Source organism: Polypterus senegalus, chromosome 6 (assembly GCF_016835505.1).
Source record: "Polypterus senegalus isolate Bchr_013 chromosome 6, ASM1683550v1, whole genome shotgun sequence".
Lineage (NCBI taxonomy): Eukaryota > Metazoa > Chordata > Cladistia > Polypteriformes > Polypteridae > Polypterus > Polypterus senegalus.
Genome location: NC_053159.1, coordinates 165,978,811 through 166,000,728, shown reverse-complemented (window position 1 = coordinate 166,000,728; position 21,918 = coordinate 165,978,811). Strand labels below are relative to the sequence as shown.

General features: G+C 37.1%; 1 protein-coding gene across 1 annotated transcript in view; it reads right to left on the bottom strand.

Annotated features, from left to right (window-relative positions):
* LOC120531773 (sodium-driven chloride bicarbonate exchanger-like) overlaps positions 1-21,918 on the bottom strand; it is a 337,177-nt gene that overhangs the window by 63,024 nt on the left and 252,235 nt on the right. The window contains 4 exon segments of the mRNA XM_039757493.1: positions 6,680-6,780; positions 8,857-9,003; positions 15,092-15,179; positions 18,119-18,276. Coding sequence (XP_039613427.1) covers positions 6,680-6,780; positions 8,857-9,003; positions 15,092-15,179; positions 18,119-18,276 — 494 coding nt within the window.

Here is a 21,918-nt window from a genome sequence, read left to right as displayed (position 1 = left end):
TACCTGGACACATCAGTGCTACCAGTATCTAGCAGGCACTCCTTTGGGATGTGGAGAATATCACAAACTGGAGGACCATTTGAAAATGAACTTCAGATACCCTAAAATGCACCCAGCAGTTTAGACAGTGGAAGCTAATTTTAAGAAATACATATTAAGGTATCTGTAATACATTTCATGATATATGACAGTATAGTCTCAGATATCTCAAATTCTGCAACATTAAAAATACATGAAATGTATTTTGCAATATCTCACATTGATCTCCTATGCATTTTTAAATAATTGAAATATAATTAAAGGTATGTGAAAATTATTTCATGTAAAATGTCCAATTTTCTCAACAGGGCTACCTGTTTATTTTAAGATATCTAAAAATTATCTAAAATTAATTGCAGATATTATAAAACAAACAGGAGGACATTTTGAGATATTTTAAAATGGATATGTTATTTAGAAATGATTAATAATTTAAGATATTTTAAATGCAATTCACACATCATTAATTGTATTTAAAATCTCTCAAAATAATAATAAAATATCTTTAAACAACTGTCTGTCTTTTTAAACACAACTTAAACTGCACTTTGGATTTCTTGAAATACATTTTGAATCACAGTGAATTTGAGATGCCTAAAGTTTCTTTAACATAGATAGATAGATAGATAGATAGATAGATAGATAGATAGATAGATAGATAGATAGATAGATAGATAGATAGATAGAAAGGCACTCTATAATAGATAGATAGATAGATAGATAGATAGATAGATAGATAGATAGATAGATAGATAGATAGATAGATAGATAGATAGATAGATAGATAGATGTGGTGGACTGGCACCCTGCCTGGGGTTTGTTTCCTGCCTTGCGCCCTGTGTTGGCTGGGATTGGCTCCAGCAGACCCCCATGACCCTGTAGTTGGGATATAGCAGGTTGGATAATGGATAGATAGATAGATAAGCAGAGGTAAGCAGTATCCCCATCTCGTTTTTCACCCACAATTCTGAGAGAGTATGGCCAGAGGATGACTAATATCAGTTCAGCATTGACTGCGGAAGCCCCACTTACTGTGGAAGCCCACTTCTAAGACCTAGTGGCAACTGGAAGTGGGTGTTCCCAGAGTTTGCCCAGAGGGGACTGGGCGGTCTCTTGGTCTGGAATCCCTACAGATTTTTTTTTGTTTTTTCTGTCCACCTTGGCCATCGGACCTTACTTATTCTATGTTAATTAATGTTGATTTATGTTTATTTTTTATTGTGTCTTCTACTTTTCTATTCTTCATTTTGTAAAGCACTTTGAGCTACATTTTTTTGTATGAAAATGTGCTATATAAATAAATGTTGTTGGTGTTGTTGTTCATTTAGGAAATGACTGACAACAATGGAGCTCAGTCAGTCAGACATTACTTCAACCTTCTATTTATTTACGGCAGATGCTGTTATTCACTACCCACCTTTGCTCTTTTCTTTGCCCCTCTTTCAATTTGTCTCTATTAAATGGGTTTACCACCATGTACCCCAACCCTTCTTTTTGGCTTTTCTCTACATTTATTTAATTATACAGTATGGTATAAACTATATGTATTTTAAGATATCTTAAAGAAAGTAACTTCTCATGCATTTCCAAAAATTTCAAATGATTTGAAACATAGGAAATCTTTCTGAAATATATTTAATGATATCACAAATTCTATTTTAAATTTCCTAAATGAGAAAATAATTTGAAAATATTTGGAAATACATTTCAGATATCCTGAAATAGATATATTATCAGATATGCATATTTTAATTAGATCTGATATGTTAAACTTCATCTGAATATAGCTTTATATCAATTTTAAGATACATCCATCCATTATCCAACCCACTATATCCTATCTACAGGGTCACGGGGATCTGCTGGAGCCAATCCCAGCCAACACAGGGTGCAAGGCAGGAAACAAACCCCGGGCAGGGTGCCGGCGCACTGCAGGGCACACACACACACACACCCACACACCAAGCACACACTAGGGACAATTTAGGAACGCCAAAGCAACTGTGGGAAGAAACCGGAGCACCCAGAGGAAACCCACACAGACACGGGGACAACATGCAAACTCCACGCAGGGAGGACCCGGGAAGCGAACCCAGGTCTCCTTACTACGAGGCAGTCACTGTGCCGCCCATTTTAACATACAGTGACTATAAAATGTATTTACACCCTTGGAAGTTTCCCCATTTTGTTGCTGTACAACACTGAATCACAGTGACTTTAATTTGATATCTTTGGCAGTGATCAACAGAAAAAAGGCATTAATGTCAAAGTGAAAACAGATGTTTGTAAAGCAGTCTAATTTACAAATATAAAACACCAAATAATGGATCACATAAGTATTCACCCCCTTCAAGTTAGTATTTAGTAGCTGCAGCTTTAGCAGTCATGACAGCTTTGAGTCTGTGTGCTTAGGACTCTCTCTGTATTTCAGATTTCCACATCTGGACTCCGCCATTTTTCCTCATCATTCTTTGTATTCTGCTCAGGCTCTGTCAGGCTTCATGATGATTGTGAGTGAGGAACCTTTGTGAAGTCCAGCCACAAATTGTCAGTTGGACTGAGATCTGAGCTCTGATTCTGGGATTTCGGGACATTTGCATTGTTCTTTTAAACCCTTCAAGTGTAGCTTTGGTTTTATGCATTGGGCTTGTTGTTTTGCTGGAATACAAATTTTCTCCAAAGGTGCAGGTTTCTCGCAAAGTGCCTTATGCTTTACTCCAGGATTTTTGTGTCTTTTGCTGTTTTCATTTTACCCTCATTGAGTCTTCCAGAATCTGCTTCAGAGAAGCATCCACACAGCATAATGTTGCCACCACCATCCTTCACGGTGAGGATAGCCTATTTTTAATAATTTGCTGTTTTCAAACATGATTTTTCAGTCTGAAGGCCAAAAATGCTCAATTCTGGTTTCATCAGACCAATGAACCTTTTTCAGCTTCTAATTGATAATATTCTTGACATAATAAATTCATCATTAGATACGGGGGTCTTCCTAGACTGTCTTAAGACTGCTGTAGTTAAACCCCTACTTAAGAAAAATAATCTCGACTCCTCTGCTTTTGAAAATTTTAGACCCATCTCTAACCTGCATTTCTTAAGTAAAGTTCTGGAGAAGGCAGCCATTATGCAGTTAAATGGCCACCTCAATAAACATGCTATTCTTGATAAATTTCAGTCGGGTTTTAGAACAAATCACAGCACAGAAACTGCACTCGTTGAAGTAGTAAATGATTTACGAGTGAATGCAGAAGAGGCCATTTATCTGTTCTCATCCTCTTAGATCTGAGTGCAGCATTTGACACCATTGATCACAACATTCTTAGAACTCGCCTTAGTCAATGGGTGAGCCTCTCTGGCAGGGTCTTAAATTGGTTTGAATCCTACCTGACAGGGAGAAAACTCTTTGTTAGTTGTGGGAATTACAACTCAAAGACAACATGATATCCGATATGGTGTTCCACAAGGCTCTATCCTGGGTCTGCTGCTCTTCTCAATCTACATGCTTCTGTTAGGTCAGATTATCTCATCTTACAACGTGAGCTACCACAGCTATGCTGATGACACACAGCTGTCCTTATCAATAGCACCTGATGACCCCGATTCTCTTGATTCACTAACACAATGTCTGACTTGTATCTCAGAATGGATGAATAGTAATTTTCTCAAGTTAAATAAAGAGAAAACTGAAATCTTAGTAATTGGCAATAATGGATACAATGAGGCTATTAGAAATAAACTGGATACATTAGAATTAAATGTCAAGACGGAGGTAAAAAGTTTAGGGGTGATTGTTGACTGTAATCTGAATTTTAAATCGCATATCAATCAGATCACTAGGACAGCATTTTTTCCCTTAAGAAACATAGCTAAAGTTAGACCTCTTATATCATTGAAAGATGCTGAGAAATTAGTTCATGCATTTGTTTTCAGTCGACTAGATTACTGTAACGCACTCCTCTCAGGACTACCCAAAAAGGACATAAATCGTTTGCAACGAGTGCAGAATGCAGCTGCTAGAATCCTAACTAGGAAAAGAAAATCCGAGGACAATTCTCCAGTTTTGATGTCACTACACTGGTTGCCTGTGTCATTCAGGATTGACTTTAAAATACTGCTTATGGATTATAAAGCCTTAAATAATCTCGCTCCATCTTATATATCGGAATGTCTGACACCTTATATTCCAAATCGTAACCTCAGATCCTCAAATGAGTGTCTCCTTAGAATTCCAAGAACTAAACTTAAAAAAGTGGTGAGGCGGCCTTCTGCTGTTATTCACCTAAAATCTGGAATAGCCTGCCAATAGGAATTCGCCAGGCTAATACAGTAGAGCACTTTAAAAAACTGCTGAAAACACATTATTTTACCATGGCTTTCTCATAACCTCATTGTAATTTAATCCTGATACTCTGTATTTCCAATTTGTTATAATAACTATTCATGGTGGCTCTAAAATCTGTACTAACCCCTACTCTCTCTTCTGTTTCTTTTTCTGGTGTCCATTTGGTGGTGGCCTTCTCCACCACCATCTACTCAAAGCACCGTGATGTTCCAACAGTGATGGATTAAAAGCCAGAAGTCTGCATGACCATCATCATCAAGAGCATCCATGAGAACCCTAAATACAAAGAGGACTGTTTCATGTATGTTAGGTAGAATGCCCACAGCGGACCGGGCGGTCTTGTGGCCTGAAACCCCTGCAGATTTTATTTTTTTCTCCAGCCATCTGGAGATTTTTTTGTTTTTTCTGTCCTCCCTGGCCATCGGACCTTACTCTTTTTCTATGTTAACTAATGTTGTCTTATTTTAATTTCTTATTTTGTCTTTTTATTTTTCTTCATTATGTAAAGTACTTTTTTGTATGAAAATGTGCTATATAAATGAATGTTGTTGTTGCTGTTCAGCTGACTTCTGAGACTTTTATATGCCTTCTGGCTGTGATGTCCTGTGTGTTTTATCTTTTTGCCATTCTCTCATAAAGCTGTGACTAATAAAGCAAACAGATGTTGTCTGCACAGTCTCTCCAATCCAAGTCACTGTAGCTAGTAACTTCTTCAGAGTTTTCTGAGGTCTCTTGGTGGCCTTCCTCACCTTCTTCTTGCACAAACACTCATTTTCTGTGGACAGTCTGCTCTAGCAGATTCATTGCTGACAACCCACAAGTTGGCCCTGCCACATTTAGGTGCATTTAGACTACAATCTGGTAGCTTCCTTAGCGTTACATTTTTTCTGGAAAAACCACGTAAAAAGTGTTTCATTTTTTGGCTTGAAAAATGACATATTTATTAAATATGTTCTTTCTGCTGTAAAATATGCAAAACACTAAATGTATAAAGTCAGAAGTGTGGAAAGTATAATATTGATACAAATAATAATAATAATAATGAATACGAATAATGCTAATATCATATATACTGTTAAAATGTATCATTTGAGGGACATTTACATTACATTGGGACAATAGTAGCGTGATTCCTTCCAGATTTTTTTTCCAGACTGATCAGCTTTTGGACAGCACACTGCACATATGCAATTGACATGAGAGTCACTTTCAATGTCATCAGAATCACTGCCTGAAGACAGATTCACTTTGTCATCACTGCTCGTATCAATATGAAGAGTGTGCAACGCCTGGGCTGCTGAAAAACGTTTCTTATAAGACTCCATTATGAGGCTAAGAGAAGAACTGTCTGCACCGTAGCCTGGGTAACACTCGGGCCTGTTGCTTACCCAAGACATGCCTATATCATTTCCCGAGCAATGCTCGGCATTAATGTTGTTGGCAGTTTTACAGCCTGAGTAATCCTCAGCTCTAACACATACGTGTCGCGTTACCCACATGACACTCGGGACTAACGCTTTTAGCAGTGCTAAGGAGGTCAAATACCCAGTCAGGTGACTTCCACTGAACTAATTCCGTGACTTGTAAAACCAATGGGCTGCATCAGTGAGGATTTAGGAGATTCATATAAAAGGGGTGAATACTTATGCGATCAGTTATTCTGTGTTTTATATTTGTAGTCAATTTAGACCGCTTTGCAGAAATCTGTTTTCATTTTGACATTATACTGTAGAGTCTTTTTTGTTGATCAGGGTCAAAAAAGCCAAATTATACCCTCTATGACTCAATGTTATATAACAATTTCATGTGAAGACTTCTAAAGAGGGTGAATACTCGTTCTTCTATCCCATATTATTTACAGTTGGCCTTTAGGTTAACTTTTCTTTATCATTCTTATTGTAGTTACCAAAATATCAGACTACTTTATCTCTTCCCGCATATCCTGAAACAGAAGGTCATTTAATTATAATATATTGTCAAAGCTGTGTGTTTTTCTCAATTATTCTACTGAACCCCACAAGACCTTAGTCCTGGCAAGGCCAGAAGACACAAAGATACCACAGCATGTTGTTTCAGAGACTGATTTCTAGAAATAAGTGTTCATTTTTATAAAAAAATAAAATAAAATCTTATCATTTTGAGTTTTGTTTGCCTTTTATTTATATCTCATACCCAATGCTATTTGTAGCAATTCATGCATTGCATTGTAGTGATTCGATTTGCCACAAAAATGAACACATTAGCTACACCATGGCTGCTAGCTTAAAGGATTCCAGAATATTTGCATTATGTACAAACCTTCCTGTTCGCTGCAGCTCAGGGCCTTCATGCCCCCCAGGTTCTGCTGTCTCGCCATGTCCTGCCATACCATTTGGCACTCCAGGCATCTTACGCTTCTCCTGTTTTAATGAAAGTAAATGAAATCAATGAATTGGCCGATTATCATTTCCAAAGCAAGAACTTCCACATAGAACTGTACACATAAACTGGCAAAAAATGTAACAGGAGTCAAAACAGTACAGAAGACAGGTGCCTGAGCTAAGGGACTCTTCTTTAACACCATTGGGTCCTGGTGTCTGCTCTGCATGTTTGTAACGTTTGGTTTTGTTTTGGAGGGTATTTTTGAAGTTAGCTTTTCATAATTATGGCATATTTATAAATTTTCCAAGGGAAACTGTGTTCTTAAATGAAGCTTTTTTTTAACATATTTTAGAAAATATTTTGCCAGTTTTTGTGGTTTTAAATGTAGTCAAATGGGTATAGGTTAGAAACAAAAGCCTTAAATATTACTGAATATGTCACAGATGTTCACAGATTTCTGCGGACAATGGGTCTTTTAATTTATGGTACATGCTTCCTCAGTTTGTTTGCCCAGTTGATTTCATACAATGGACGCTATTGGCGGATGGCTTAGAAGCTACCCAATCAGAGCACGTATTACGTATTAAATAAAACTCCTCAATGATATACGATGTGCTTCCCGAGCGGTGCTTGATTGTTTGCTTTTCTCTGTCTCTCTCACTCTCTGCCTGACGGAGGAGGTGTGAGCAGAGGGGCTGTTTGCCTCCTCTACAAAATGCGGCTTTATCGCGGTGCTTCGGCATACTTAAAAGCCCAAAAGCACATATTGATTCTTTGATTGTTTGCTTTTTTCTCGCTCTCTCTCTCTCTCAGACAGTCTCTGCTCTTGACACGCATTCTTTGAAGAGGAAGATATGTTTGCATTCTTTTAATTGTGAGAAAGAACTGTCATCTCTGTCTTGTCATGGAGCACAGTTTAAAATTTTGACTAAAGGGTGTTATTTTATGTCTAGAGGGCTCTAATAATGTTAACAGTGTGGGAGAGTTTCTAAGGGCTTAAAATATATAAAAATAACCATACAAACTTATGGTTTCTACTTCGCGGATTTTTACTTATCAGGGGGGTCTGGAACGCAACCCCCGCGATCGAGGAGGGATTACTGTATATAGAGTCACATGCGGGTCCACTCGTAGGGCTGAGGATATCTCTGCAATTATAAAGGTTATTTTGTGTTGGTGAAGAAAAAGTCATTGATGTTTTCATCTTTGTGTCTTTCATTTTTAAATGTATAATATATTTTTCCTGACTTAGCTAAAATTGCATTGTAACTGTTTTTTTTACATATACTGTATATATATATATATATATATATTTGACTGTTTAAAGTTGGGAGTGATATTGGCCTATCCTTACAGTTTATAGGTCGGACTGCTTTCCGCATATCGGGTTCAATTCGTTACAATGGTCTGCCAAGAATTTGAAGAGTTTAATTCTCATCAAGTTTTACAAAAGCACAGCATCTAAGTAATTTATAGATTTTGTTTTTAGATTATTCATTAGACTAAATCATCTTTCACATTCAGCACTCTAGACCTGGAATGTTCCACAAATGTCCAAAATTGAAAAAGTCTTTGCAGTGATCCTATTGTTCAGTAAAAGTAGCCATATCTGAAAACGTCCTTACAGTTCCAGTTTCTCATTTTACCTCAATCAATATCTTGGGCCTTGTTTAGTAGTTCATTGAACATGGGTCTTTTTGTGAAGGACCATGTCAACTTTGAGCATGATCACCCATGAATTCAGGTTAGGGGGAGCATTGGTTATGATTGTAGTTATTTTTTATGTTCCATCGGCTATTCCCCCAGGCTAAATATTAAACATTACCCTTGCACACAGCTCCAAAATGTAATTCCTTTCCTGGTTAACTTGTGTCTATGTGAACATTAAATCAATTAGAAGGATGAAACAGAAAAGGCAGAAGGGTATTGTTTCCCTCTGGGACCCTTATGGTCTGATAGTTTTACCCTTCTGAAAGGATAAATGAGAAAATAAATGCATTATATGATTTAGGTTAAGGACAAGAACATTTCATCTCAAATGGCCATGTGTCCAGGGCACAGGAAAGTCTAGACCTCCAGTGCTAAGAAATCATGGGTAGACTTTAACTAAATACCTGAGAAGGGACATTTTTTGGTGGCTCTATTCTGATTGAAGGGTCCCACTCTCCGGGTGGAAGTACCATCACTTGATCGAGAAACTCATCAATTCCTGCAACCAGATCACTTCTGTCTTTTGCTTTGTAGGCTACATCATGAAACACCTGCAATGAAAGAAGAGGTTCAGTGAGTGGAATTAGCTTTAAAAGCTCTAGTCGAAGGCCCATTCTCATGAAAAAGAAGAAAAAAATAAAGAAACTTCATATTTAAATGCACACCAGACACATTAGCTTAAATGAATGAATGGCCATTGCATAATTAAGCAGAAACCATTTTATCACAGAAGAAGGCCAGTGATGGTAAAGCCCAGAAAGCAGTATTCTTCTTTTAACAGCTCTCTGTCAGGTGTTAATTGCTCAGTCTCACAGAAACGGATATGGAAATCGCCCGAGTAATGAAAAGCAATTATTTAACAGCGGGTGAGTGCAGGTTTGAGGTTGGAAACAAAATAAACAAATAAATTGCTCATCTCTCAAACTGAACATGCTAGTTGCACACACAAAGAACAAGCTGAATGCCGTAACATTCATGATGACCTAACAAACGTGGAGCAATCGCAGGATTCAAACAGATTTAGAAGAACAAGTGTGTGCAGAGGCATTATGAGCAAGAATTACTTCAGTCAGTCGAATTTAATATTAATAGCATCTTTCACATCAAGCTTCATCACATGGCTGGCTGCTTTGGGTCCCTTGGGCTGCAGATTTCTGGCAGACAGAGCTTCAGATAAACACTAATGGCTTCTGAGTAACAGACGTTTTGCTGGTTATTATACATCATCATTATAATTTGTGTTGTAAGGTGACACAGTGGCTTGGGTTCAAATTCCATCCTTGTGTCAATCTGAGTTTTTATCTGTCGTTCCAACCACAATCTGTGTTGAGCAAGTCTAAGCTGACATTTACTGAGTCTAAACTGGTCCTGTGGGAATTTGTGCGAATGGCCCCTGCACCGGGGTTGGCTCCTTTCTCATTCCAGTGTTGCCTGGCTAGGGTCCAGTAAATTATCCTAAAGAGAGCTTATTAATAGTATGTATGTTGAAAGGCAATATTCTGTCTTTGTTTTGTCTACTTTTAATGTTGCTGATCTTGTATTTTATCTTGCATATACTAATGTGATCAAATGCTCAGTTTATTAATTTTCTGGAGAGGAAAAGCACAAGTAAGAATGAGTGAAAAGCAACATGTAGAAGTGATGTGATATTAATCAGCTCAGAAACATTCATGCTTTAATCTTTTACAGCTCATTTTAATGTAGAGACTTTTTATAGCAAACACCACGACACAACACTTTAAGAGTGCAGATACATGCTGTATACAGCAAATGGTTAATGATTACATGGGGTCCTCGGTTTATGACACAGTTCTGTTCCTACAACAGTTTGGTGTAAGTCAAAACACACCCTAGCCTAAGTCACTTACCTATCTTAGCACATTTGCAAAATCATAATCCAGAAATAAAAACACAATTAAGCCACAGAAAAAGGAAAAGGGCATAAATATACTGTACTGTATACTGTTCCTTTAGTAACAGAAAAAATGAGTGTAAAAAAATCCTTACCTTTATTCCTACTCATGTCTCAATTTTTTTAAGTTTTTATGGGAGTGAGTGTTGTAAACTCGAAACGTTGTATGTTGAGACGTTGTAACCCGAGGACCCCCTGTATTTCACATCTGAAGCACAAGCAGGTTAAGTGACTGCTCATTGTCACACATTGGATCATAGATGACGATCAAACTGGAGATCTTACAGTGTAGAGGCCAGTACAATGCAAAATCCAGTGATATTGTACATCCCGCCTACACAAAGGCACCCTTTTTAAGTAGTTTTGCGCACAATTTGACCTGCGAATGGATCTACACCCTACCCAGGTTAAGTTACTGCCTTGTTCAAAATAGCTTAGTCTTAAACTGGATGGCATTAACTACAGTATATCTCATCTCTTCACCTTCCTTTGTGTTTTTATTATATTTCCTTGCTTTCTTATTGCAGTTTTGTTTCTGCTCTGATTATGCTCCAGTCTCTTACCTCCAGTTTTATCTTTTCTTCTAAAGGAGTGAGAACTAATTTGCAGTTAGGTCTCTTGTGCTGTGGTCAGATCGGCCGCACTTACTTGAGAGTCTTACATGACAGTGATCCCTAACAGCTGATCAGAAGACTAGCACCGGTCCAAAATATTCCATAGAATGTTTTTGCCGGTCCACAAAAAAAAAAAGTGAATTCTCACGTTATAGTTTTTAGTCAATGTTAAGATTTTTCAGACAACATCTCGAATTAAAAATTAGAATGTGCTCTGTGGTACTAGGGTGTTGTAGCGTGTTAGCCATTATGGATGTACTGAGAAGTCAAGCAAAATGACACCTTTTATTGACTAACTAAAAAGATTACAATATGTACATCTTGTCTGGAGAAGGGGCCTGAGTTGCCTCGTAAGCTTGCTTCTTCTAATCTTTTTAGTTGGCCAATAAAAGGTGTCGTTTTGCTTGACTTCTCATAACATGTTCTGTGCTAAGCTCTAGGTTTATGTGTAACCCTGTTATAATAAGTTTGTTATAATATTAAGTTTAATGTCACTGTCTCTGTGCAGACATTTTAAATCTGTTTTTCTTTTCTTTGTACATGCATAGCTGAGCCAGATTTAGTACAAAGGGGCTCAGCATTTAAAATTGCTGGGCCAAGCATAGGACAAGATAGACAAAGACAGCTGGAGGAATGTATAGTCAGCCTAAAGACAGATGTATACTATCTTGTCCTCTGTTAAAGGTCAGCACAAAATCTTCTTCCCTTGTTTAGAACCCAAATAAAGGCCTGTACGTGGAGAAACCAGTATAAAAGACTTGGACAGCAGCCAAACACTTTGAAGCCAACGGACGGATGGGTAATATCGTCATCTGTCCTGAAAACCCTTCCAGCGCAGCGACAAAAAAATAGTAGACTGTATAGATCAAGATCCCACTCTGGTAATGTCTTGCTATGGCTTCCCTTCTGTAATGTCGCGTAAATCGTCATTAAAGAAAGCCATTATTTTCTCTTATGTGATTTTTTACCACCGTATCACTATGGGAGAGGTATGGCCTTTTATTACCATGTCTATATAGTTTTTGGTTACTTAAAACTTCGCAATTACAAAAGAACTTATTTGAACTAGGGAGCTAGAACCCCCTAAAGGAACAAACCCAACCATGAAATCTGACCAAAAATGTTAAAAAAAAACAATTCTATTGAATCCAAGCTCATTAAATCTGGGTGCATGAAACTCCTAGGGAAACCTAAAGCTTTGCAATCTAAAGTAAATGTGGATACTGGAAATTGCAAGAGACCCATTCCTGATTTAATGTTAGTAAATCTGGATGCTTGAAACTACAAGGGGGAAGCCCCCCTGTGTAAACCCAATTCACCAACCCCCACCCATCCACGGTTTCCGAGATTCTCCAATATAATTTAAGTAAATAAATTTGGATGCTCAAAAGTCCAAGGAATCTCCCCATTACTTTGTGATCTAATGTAAGTAAATCTGGATGCTCGAAAGTCTAAGAACAGCCAACACACAAACACACCCAAAGATGCAATTCTAGTAAATATGGATGCTCAAAACACCAAGGGGGACCTGCCTCCTCAATCTAATATTAGTAAATTTGAGAGCCCCTAAATCAAAGGGTCACTCCACTCTCTGATCTGTTAGTAAATCTGGCTGCTAGAATTTTCGCACTATTAACAAAAATGATTCAAAAAGAAAGCAACAGTACTTATGCTTTTCTACTTCAGCCACTGGCTGTACAAATAATGATACTGCATAAATAAGTTTATTATATTTTCTACCTCCCCAGTCCGCAAATATTTACTCAGTCTTCTGCAGATCCAGAAGTCAAAAAGGTTGAAAACCACTCATATATAAGACACTTTCTGCCTCAGCCTGATTGCGGTGGCATTAGTTGCTATGATTCTGTGTTTTTTCGTATTTCCTCAGCACCTGTTTCAGTTTCTTTTTTTATTGTTTTTAGTTATTAATAAAAATAATTATATTGCTTGTTTCACAGTTTTGTTACTTTTTATAGACAGTGCCAAGTTGAGCTGCTGACGTTACAATGTTGTGTCAGTTGATACCAAGTGAGTCTCTGGAAATACAGAAATTAACGTAATTAATGCAACAGCATAAAAAGCAGCACATCACACACATCATTATCCAAGTCTGTGGCTATCTTTAAAAAACAGTTATATGCATGTGTGTGTTTAGTCTTTGGGCTATCGATTTCCTGGTTCTGATTCTCTGCTTTGTCTCCTTATTCTTTGATTAGTGCTTTGGTTGTGGTGAATGAAGGGGCAGATTTCTCATTGCGTCTTTGACTTGGGTTTATGTTTCCTCTCCCAGCCATCCCCATTTCTCAACGTGTCTTTCTGAGGAGAAGACGAAACAGTAGTGCTGTGTTCATCAGGTGCCCTTTTCATGCTCTTATGGAATTAGTTTTGGGTTCTTTGACCATTAAATTTTGAAATTTCAGGATTTTGACTTTTGCTTAAGGACTTGGGTATTATGGTTTCATTATATATTTTTTTTTTTCTGTGCTCTTTATATTTTTCTACCTAATTTATTTAGTACAGATTAATGTTTTAAACACCAGGGAATCCAAGAGTGACATTTTATTGACTGTAGGTTATTCTTTTCAGTTTGTACTGTTTCCTTGGTTCATTTTACTGTTTAAGAGCCAATCTTAGAAAGTAATGTTAAAGTTAAACTTATTTAAGTGTTTGCTTAATTTCAATAATAGAATTTTAGTTTCTTATAGCTACCTAGAATATGGTATAGTCTTTTATCCCCTGTAAGTTAACAAGAAATAGAACTTTCTTTGCTTTATCTGTAAAGCAGAGTGTTAATTAAGCTAGTTAGGAAATAGTCTTACTGCTAGCATGGACTGTTAGATATGTTTGCAGTTAGCAGATGGCACAAAGTTTTCTGACCGTGTTTAGTGCGCTTAACATGCCTCAAGTACGACTGTATGACCAATCTTAGAGAATGAAAGAAGATTTATAAGACTTAAACTAGAACTTCTCTTTAATATTATTTTTGCTCTATTTTTTGAGTGAATTGTTTTGCTTTGAATTTTACTAACATTTTTAAAACAAAGATCCTTGGTCTGTGGAATTATTTGAACACGCGTCACACTATTGCCAGAACCATCCTATGAAGCAAACTAAAAGCAGCTACATACTGCAATAGCATTTTGTCAAATTGCGATTTTGAGGTCCCCATTGCTCAGACACAACCTAGAGTTGCTGAGGAATGGCATTAGTTGTTAGATAATGTCATCAAAGTGACGGTTTATAAGCTGACACCGCAGGGATTTCACTGTAAACGTTTGAGGATAAATAGTACATACTTTGTGCAACTTTCCCAGATTATTTTACTGGAAAGCAACCTAACATTCTGTTCCCTTAACTTTAAAATGTCTGATTCCCCCTTTTGACTTGATGACAGATCAGCTTCTTTTCTAGTCATTGACCTTTAATTGTTAATGAACTTGTTAATTCTTAATTCTTGTTCCTCTTCTTTTATTTCTGCTCACCATCTTTTATGTCAGAACATTGGCATTGTTTTTTTTAATTCTGATTTATTTGATTAACACTGTGCTTTTGCTAGATTCCGTTCAATTTAATGTTCCTTCCTGTTCTGTTTCTTAGTAGAAGTTTCCTGTTAGGGTTTGGTGTTTTCTTTTTCTTTGTATTTTTCTTAGTTTATGTGACCAGCAACCAGCCTAGCAACAATAAATAATATGGCCATAGCCATTATAAAGCAAATATGAAATGGCGGCACTTTTATTAAAACACAGTCCAAAATGGAAATGCAATGAAGTCACGGTTCTAATGATATATATAAAGAACAGAAAAGTAAAGTATTAGCCTGAAAAGATTATCAACAGAGCAGAAAAGTATTAAGAATCACAAGGAATAGTCACAGCCAAAGTTATTCTAACAAGAAAAGTGAGACAAAATAATGCTTCAATCTTTGCCAGATTTTACTTGTATTTATTTCACACTCTGCTTCTTATTGTATTTTTTAGTTCAATTACCATTTGTATTGCTCAGTCTTTTCAACTAATCTTAGAAACAGGTTACAGGTGTTTGGCAGTTTATGAATCTGCACTGATATTTTACATAAGCAATGTCCATGGATATAAATAATTACAACTAGATTACCTCATCTGTCATCAACGTTGCAATTGACCTGCCAATCTCATGGTACTGTTGTCCTTTCCCCATTGGTCCAAGTAGGATGAACAAGAACCTGAAATAAAACATTTTAGCAAACAGAGATTAGAATGAACCCTCTGAAAGACGGATTGTCCTGTCTGAGACTGCATTGTCACCAGTTCTATAGTAAGCCCAAAAAGGTATTCCGTGATTTAAAACAGAAAACCCAGAAACCAATCTGAGGTGCAACAGTGGCTTTGAAACCAGGACACGTTTTCATTCATTTTCAAAGTTAACTGTTTTCAAGTACATTTTCTTGCACTTTACTTCATATTTATTTTAATATAGCACAAAATTAAGAACTTGTTTGTCAAGGTCTTGGGATTGCTCAAAGTCCGAGACTGACACTTGAAAGATATTTGTTAAGAAATTCAGTCAGAAATGTAAGCATACTTTCCATTATGATCTAATTGTTAAGGAGGATGACTATTCAAATCCCATCGTAGACTCCCTTTGAGACAATTTACAACTGACATGACCATGATTGTGGACATAATTGTAATTTAGGAAACAACATACATACATACATAAATAATTTTTGTGTATTTGGGCAAATGTGCTATTATCTAATGAACACACCTACATCGGAAATCAGCATTGAATTAAGTCTGAACACAAATATTTACATTACACATTAGTAAGTATGTGTTATATTTTAGCATGGGTTTCTTCCCTGGCTTATGTCTAAACTTCTTTTTTATGTCTTTTTAGTTCATTCTTTATTCTGTAATGATATGAATGTTATTTATTTTTGGTCTAATTATGTATTCCACCTTATTTGAATTATTTATTATTATGTTTCTAAGTGTGAACAGATAATCTCCTATATTTCATGTATTTTATAGGTGGACACCTTAAAGAGGCGATGCCATCAGTACATCACCATTAGTGACTGCTTCTAGACCCATAAAAGGGAGATTGTGAAATGCAGTACCCTACGGTTTACTGAATGCGTTTTGGTGGAGTGTTGGTGTGTCTGTAAGTATGGCTACCACTATTGTCAATGGATTTTCTGATTTTTTCTTAACTCTTTTTGCTTCTGTCTAGATATTTTGATTTACCGTATATGCTCACGCTCAAGTTCTTCCGCGGATAAGTCAGGGCTTGATTTTATTGTATAATTTCTATTATTTTATAATGTTGGTCGTATAAGTCGAATGCAGAAAACTCACATTATTGGTCCAAGAGATTACGATATGCTCACACCCACCTGAGAGAGTAACCATAAAGCACACAGCCTCTTTCATAAAATTGATTTTTCAGGTTTCAAGGCCTGACTTATACACGAGTATATGCGGTGGTTTTTTGAATTTTGAATTTAGTACTTTTTGATTGCCTTTTGGCACTCCTTTTGCCTCTTTTTTGTTCCTTTGAGTATTTTGTTATATTTTCTGATTTATGTCAATGAATTGCTATCATTTTTCTGTTTGCTCTTTCATCCAAAAGCCAGGGGTTTACAGTCATCCTCCCTCTGGTAGGGCTTGCTTTGTATTGGGGCCTGGTGTAGGCTGAAGTCAAACAGTGAAGTAGGTTGGTTATGATTTGAGCCTTCCTGGTGATTCAGTTTTGGAGGACTCACACCACTTTGATCATTTTGTGCTGCCACATCACAAAAGAATCAACCTGCCTTCCTTTTATGGGACAGGGGGTGGTCCCTAGCAGTGATGTATTGGTGGCCATGCCAACCTGGAGCACAATGAAACAACTGTTCACACATACAAACATAATAATAAAAAATAAACTAAAATTGACATAGAATACATTAAAAATCAAAATATAAATAACAATATAAACTATAGTAATAACAAAAATATTAACAAAAAAAGATATAGAAAAGGAATTTAGACATACTCCTGCTTTAATATTTACAACAGATGACCAAAGTGGGTGCGGTCAGTTAAGAAAAGTGGTCAGTGCAGAACTAAAGATGTGGTAAAAAAGGAAGGATTGTAAATTAAAATGTATTTAGAAATTTGTCATCAGATCTGAATGAGTATGTTATCATCACTGAATTCGTCAAAAAATTAAAAAAACACAGCACTTACACTTTACAGGAATCTCAATGGCTGTGTTTACACATGAAGTTAAACAAAAACCCTCACAAAATAATAAAATAAAACTGTTAAGTTCACACATGGGAGCTGGCATGTTCTGTGGTGGCAGCGGCAATTAAGAAAACAAAAGTGCCAGGCGTTAGCTTAGGGTGGGTGTACACTCTGTAATTTTCTCATGTGTTAGGACAGTGTAGCCTACAAAACTGGATCTCAAGGAGTTTAACCGTTAGGAAACAAAGTATAGATAAGAGGTGAATGCTCCAAGTAGAGGGTGAACTTCATTGGAGACCCTCAGGGGTCTGTCCTTGGACTGGTATATTTTCTGATTTACATTAATAACATTGATACCAGTATAGTTAGTAAAGTTGTGAAATTTGTAGATAATGGTAATACTGGAGCAGTGGCAAACATTGAAGAGGCTGCAAAAACAATTCAGAAAGACTTGGACAAGCTCTGGAACTGGATGGACACTTGAAAAATGCAGTTTAATATAGAAAAGTGCAAAGTGCTATGCAATTAAAACAAAACTCTGTGCCATTATGAACAAAGCTTACATGCTCTCTCTGACACATTAACACTGAGGCTTTTCAGCCAACAAATCTTCCATCAGAAATGTGTCAAGACACACAACAAGGGCTCCTTCATACCAACAGCAATATGTCTGCATAATGTCCCACTGGGACTAGGACTATCAAGTCAGAACTTTTTCTTTCTTTTTACAGTTTTTTTTTAGTCATGCTGGTGTGTTCAGACCACAGTGTGTGCGTGTGTGTGTGCGTGTGTGTGTATACACATACATATGTATTTATTTATTTGAACAGCTTCTCTAAAAAGCCAAATGACAAATAAAGTTCTCTCTCTCTGTTTTCAAAGTGCAGTCCAATAAAATGCAGCAAAGGATAATAAAGCAATATCTCACCTTGTTGGTATTGGGACCTCAGCCAGTCCTGAAAGAAGAACAGCAGGAGACAAGCGGACAAAAGCAACCACAGGCCGATCTAAAAAGTCCAGTTCTCCAACTAAAATATTGGATGCCTCTGCTCCTGGTGGAATCTTTTTCATGAAATGTAAGTCAACCTGCAACAAAGATAATGACAATTTAGAGAACATCTCAAGAAGACAACGAGCATTAAAAAGTGCAACATGAACATAAAAAGTCTTATTGGATCTGGCATCTCCAGCCTGGAGTATATCATGTTTGTTAAGGACATTGCTGAAGTGCCCAAGGATTATTGTGATTAAGAAAGACAGTCCAGGGAAAGAACTAAAGACTGAGAGTATATGCCAAGGATGTGCCAGAGCTCAAAACTGAGAAGACAAACAAAATCAAAGGGGCAAAAACAAGTATGAAGTACATGAGGGCAAAACCAGAGTCAAACCAGAGAAACCCAAAGTTAGGGCCTACTTGATAAATACGTTAACTAACACTAGATATTTGTCATAAAAAATATCTACAAAGTGTGAATTTATGTGTATTGTGTACTTTAATGTTGTTTTTGTGGTCTTAGTATTACTATTTTTCAGATGTGTATGTGTGCCAGGGGCTGAAAACCATTGAAGGTTTTCTGCAGAAAATGGAGACGGTGTTTTACCATGGCAGTTTATGAATGAACTGAGAAGTTCAAAAATGTCTGACAACCGTTAAACATAAAGATGAACCGGCATGCCTGTCTTCGTCCACTACTGTCAACAGCATCAAAAAAGTCACACCATGATTCTCATGCACTGATGACAATTTCAGGTCATGGTACACTTTTGGCCCAAAAAAAAGCAGATAACTGCTCGCTGTTTTTCTTTGCTATAACTGAAGAGTGGATTGGCCATATTTATTCCTAGAAAACAACAAGAGAAATTGACTGATCAAGATGGACACTATGATCATAGACCATTTTTCCATCTGTGTGTGGGGAAAGCTGGACAGCTAACCCAAACAGAATTATCACAAAAGTGTGGATATACAGTAATTATTGATAATAATAATTATTATTATTGATAATAATAATAATTTACATATTTGTAAATAGTCATTTGCTAGAATTTTAAGTTAGCTAAGTTATAACTGCATACTTTTTATATTAGTGCTATTTATGTGGAAAAGTATTCATTGTTAAGGACATACTGTATATAAATGCGTGTAATTTAGTGTTTGATTATGGATGGGTCCTACGGTGTTGGTTATTGCATGGATCTGAACAAAATGTCTCAAATCTGCTCTATAGCTGTATAGCCATACCACATGCACTTCAGAAGAGGTCATCCACCTGAAGCTAAGTATGTTCAGACCTGGCCAGTACTTGGATGGGAGACCATCCAGGAGAAGCTTGGGTTGTTCATAGAAGAGGTGTTGGTGGGGCCTGCAGGAGGCACTTACCCTGTTGTCTGAATGTGCATTCCAATGCCCGAGTGCAGTGACGGGGACACTGTGCTGTCAAAATGGCACCGTCCTTCAGAGGAGATATAAAACCGAGATCCTGACTCTCTTTCGTCATAAACGATCCTTCGTAAATAGTAGAGTGTATCCTGATATTCAGGCTAAATTGCCCTCCATGGCCTGGTCATTCAGGCCCCCTAATTATCCCTGTTCTCTAACTGGCTGTCTCTCTCATTTGTTCACCACCTAATAGCTCACCTATGGTAAGCGTACTGGTACAATAATGGCTGCCATCCCACCATCTAGGTGGAAGCTACACATTAGTGGTGGTTGAAGTGGCCACTCACTCACTATGAAAAGAGCATTGAGAAAAGCACTATATAAAGGTATAATTATTATTGTTATTATTGTTTATTTACACTTATTGGAATTCTCAACCCAAAAATATTTTTTATAAATGTAGCTTATCCCATGTGATTTGTAGTGATGGCCAAGAAAAATTCTTAATCTCATTTTTTCCCATAGAACGGAGCTAACAAAACTGATGCCTTAAAGGAGGCGGAATCGTGACCAGTGCTGGACTACAGAAAACAGTATTAAAAATTACATTAAAAAAATCTTCTGTTGCTTAAGTCACATAATTCACATCAAGTCATCCACTTAAAAACTCAGAACGTGCAAAATGTATGAAGTTATTGCTAAAATGTTGTTAAATCAATTCCTCTGGTAAAACAAAAGTAGCCCCCATCCTGAAAGCCCTTTCACACGGGGTTGTGCTTTAGAATTTGTGGCAGGACTCTTGGCCATTGTATCAGGGGTAAGTAATGTTTAATAAAGTCATTTTGGGGTGGACTATTCCTTTAACAGCATGTTACAACCCTCAACAACCAGGACAGAAGGTTTATGCTTTTATTCTCAACATTCTTCAATTTAAGGTATCTAAATATGCCCAGCACAGAAGTACTGTAGAGTAAAGAGAGTGACAAGTCATACCAAACACAACCAGGATAGAGGAGTAGAGCCATCCAAAATGCCCAGATAACCAGGTGGCTCCCTATCTTAGTAAGTTGATTGGTCTCTGATCTGGCATGCCCTCTGAATGGATGGAATGACACTGACTGTGGACCTTCCCTATTTGCCAAAACTTCCTCGATGTACCATTTGGACCAATGAGATGTCATAGTATTGAGCTGCCTCAACCGGTTCAAGCCTAATGTCCTTTGACCAGTTCTGTTTAGGGACAACTTAGGTCCTTGAAATTATGTGCCAGCCCAGCCCCCCACTGCGGCCCCCAGAGTAGGTCAAACCTGTTTTAGGCCTTGCTCATTTAGTTTATATCTGGTATTGTCTGAGTAGATCGAGGATTATCCATCTCAACAGGTATGTGATGAGTAGAGCAGGTTTCCCCAGTTCCCTCTACAATTAGGCCGTTCTCATCTACGATTAAAAACTTTGTTTTTCTTGTGTGCTACACATTACAAGGAAAGAGATAGAATTTATATTTTGTTTTCATTTGTTTTTAAATTAATTATATTTTGCATTTTTGGATGCAGATCAGCAACATTCATTATTTTCTATCACATCTGATCACAAACAAAATCCTAATTGATATCTTAATACTACCCAAGTTTTTTGAATTTTTTTCTTTTGTTACTTTTAATTATAATTTGAAAAGACTTTACAATTATATGGAAAAAAAAAACTGTGTAGCTATGTGTTATATAATAAAGGCATTATACTTCAACTTGTAAATACTGTATAGTTATGTTGGCTTTGTTAACACCTCTCTATCTCGAATCTAGGTTATAATAGTAAATTTCTTTATTAGTGAGGAAACAACAACCGTGCTACAGAAGCAAAGCTAGAATAGCCAAAAAATCTTTGAGGACAACACAGGCTGCTATGACAATATCACTACTTCTTATACTACCTCCACCTGAACATCTGATAGATTATGAACTCAGGCCCTAGAAGTCGGAGGCAGCCGTGTTATCTGGAACTGACATGCCAACAAATAGGCTGATTTTAGGCCGTGTCTCAGTTCAGTAATCTCTCTGGTTCAGCATTTGTGACTTCAGTTTCCAGTCACACACACACACAAATCGAGATATCCTCAACTAAACACATTGTCACAGCTGCTTTGAAACACTTTAACAGGGGACAAAGAAAAAGAACATACACGACAAGTACACGATGAATCACACACCTACACTTGTTCTGTAGCTGCAATTTAGAGATAAATGAGGGCTTTTTACCGTATCAAGTCTAAGTGGCCCATCACTGCAGGTCTCAATCAGAAACCATTCTGCACAGACTATGCAGTGATTTGCAATTCACAGATAGCAGTG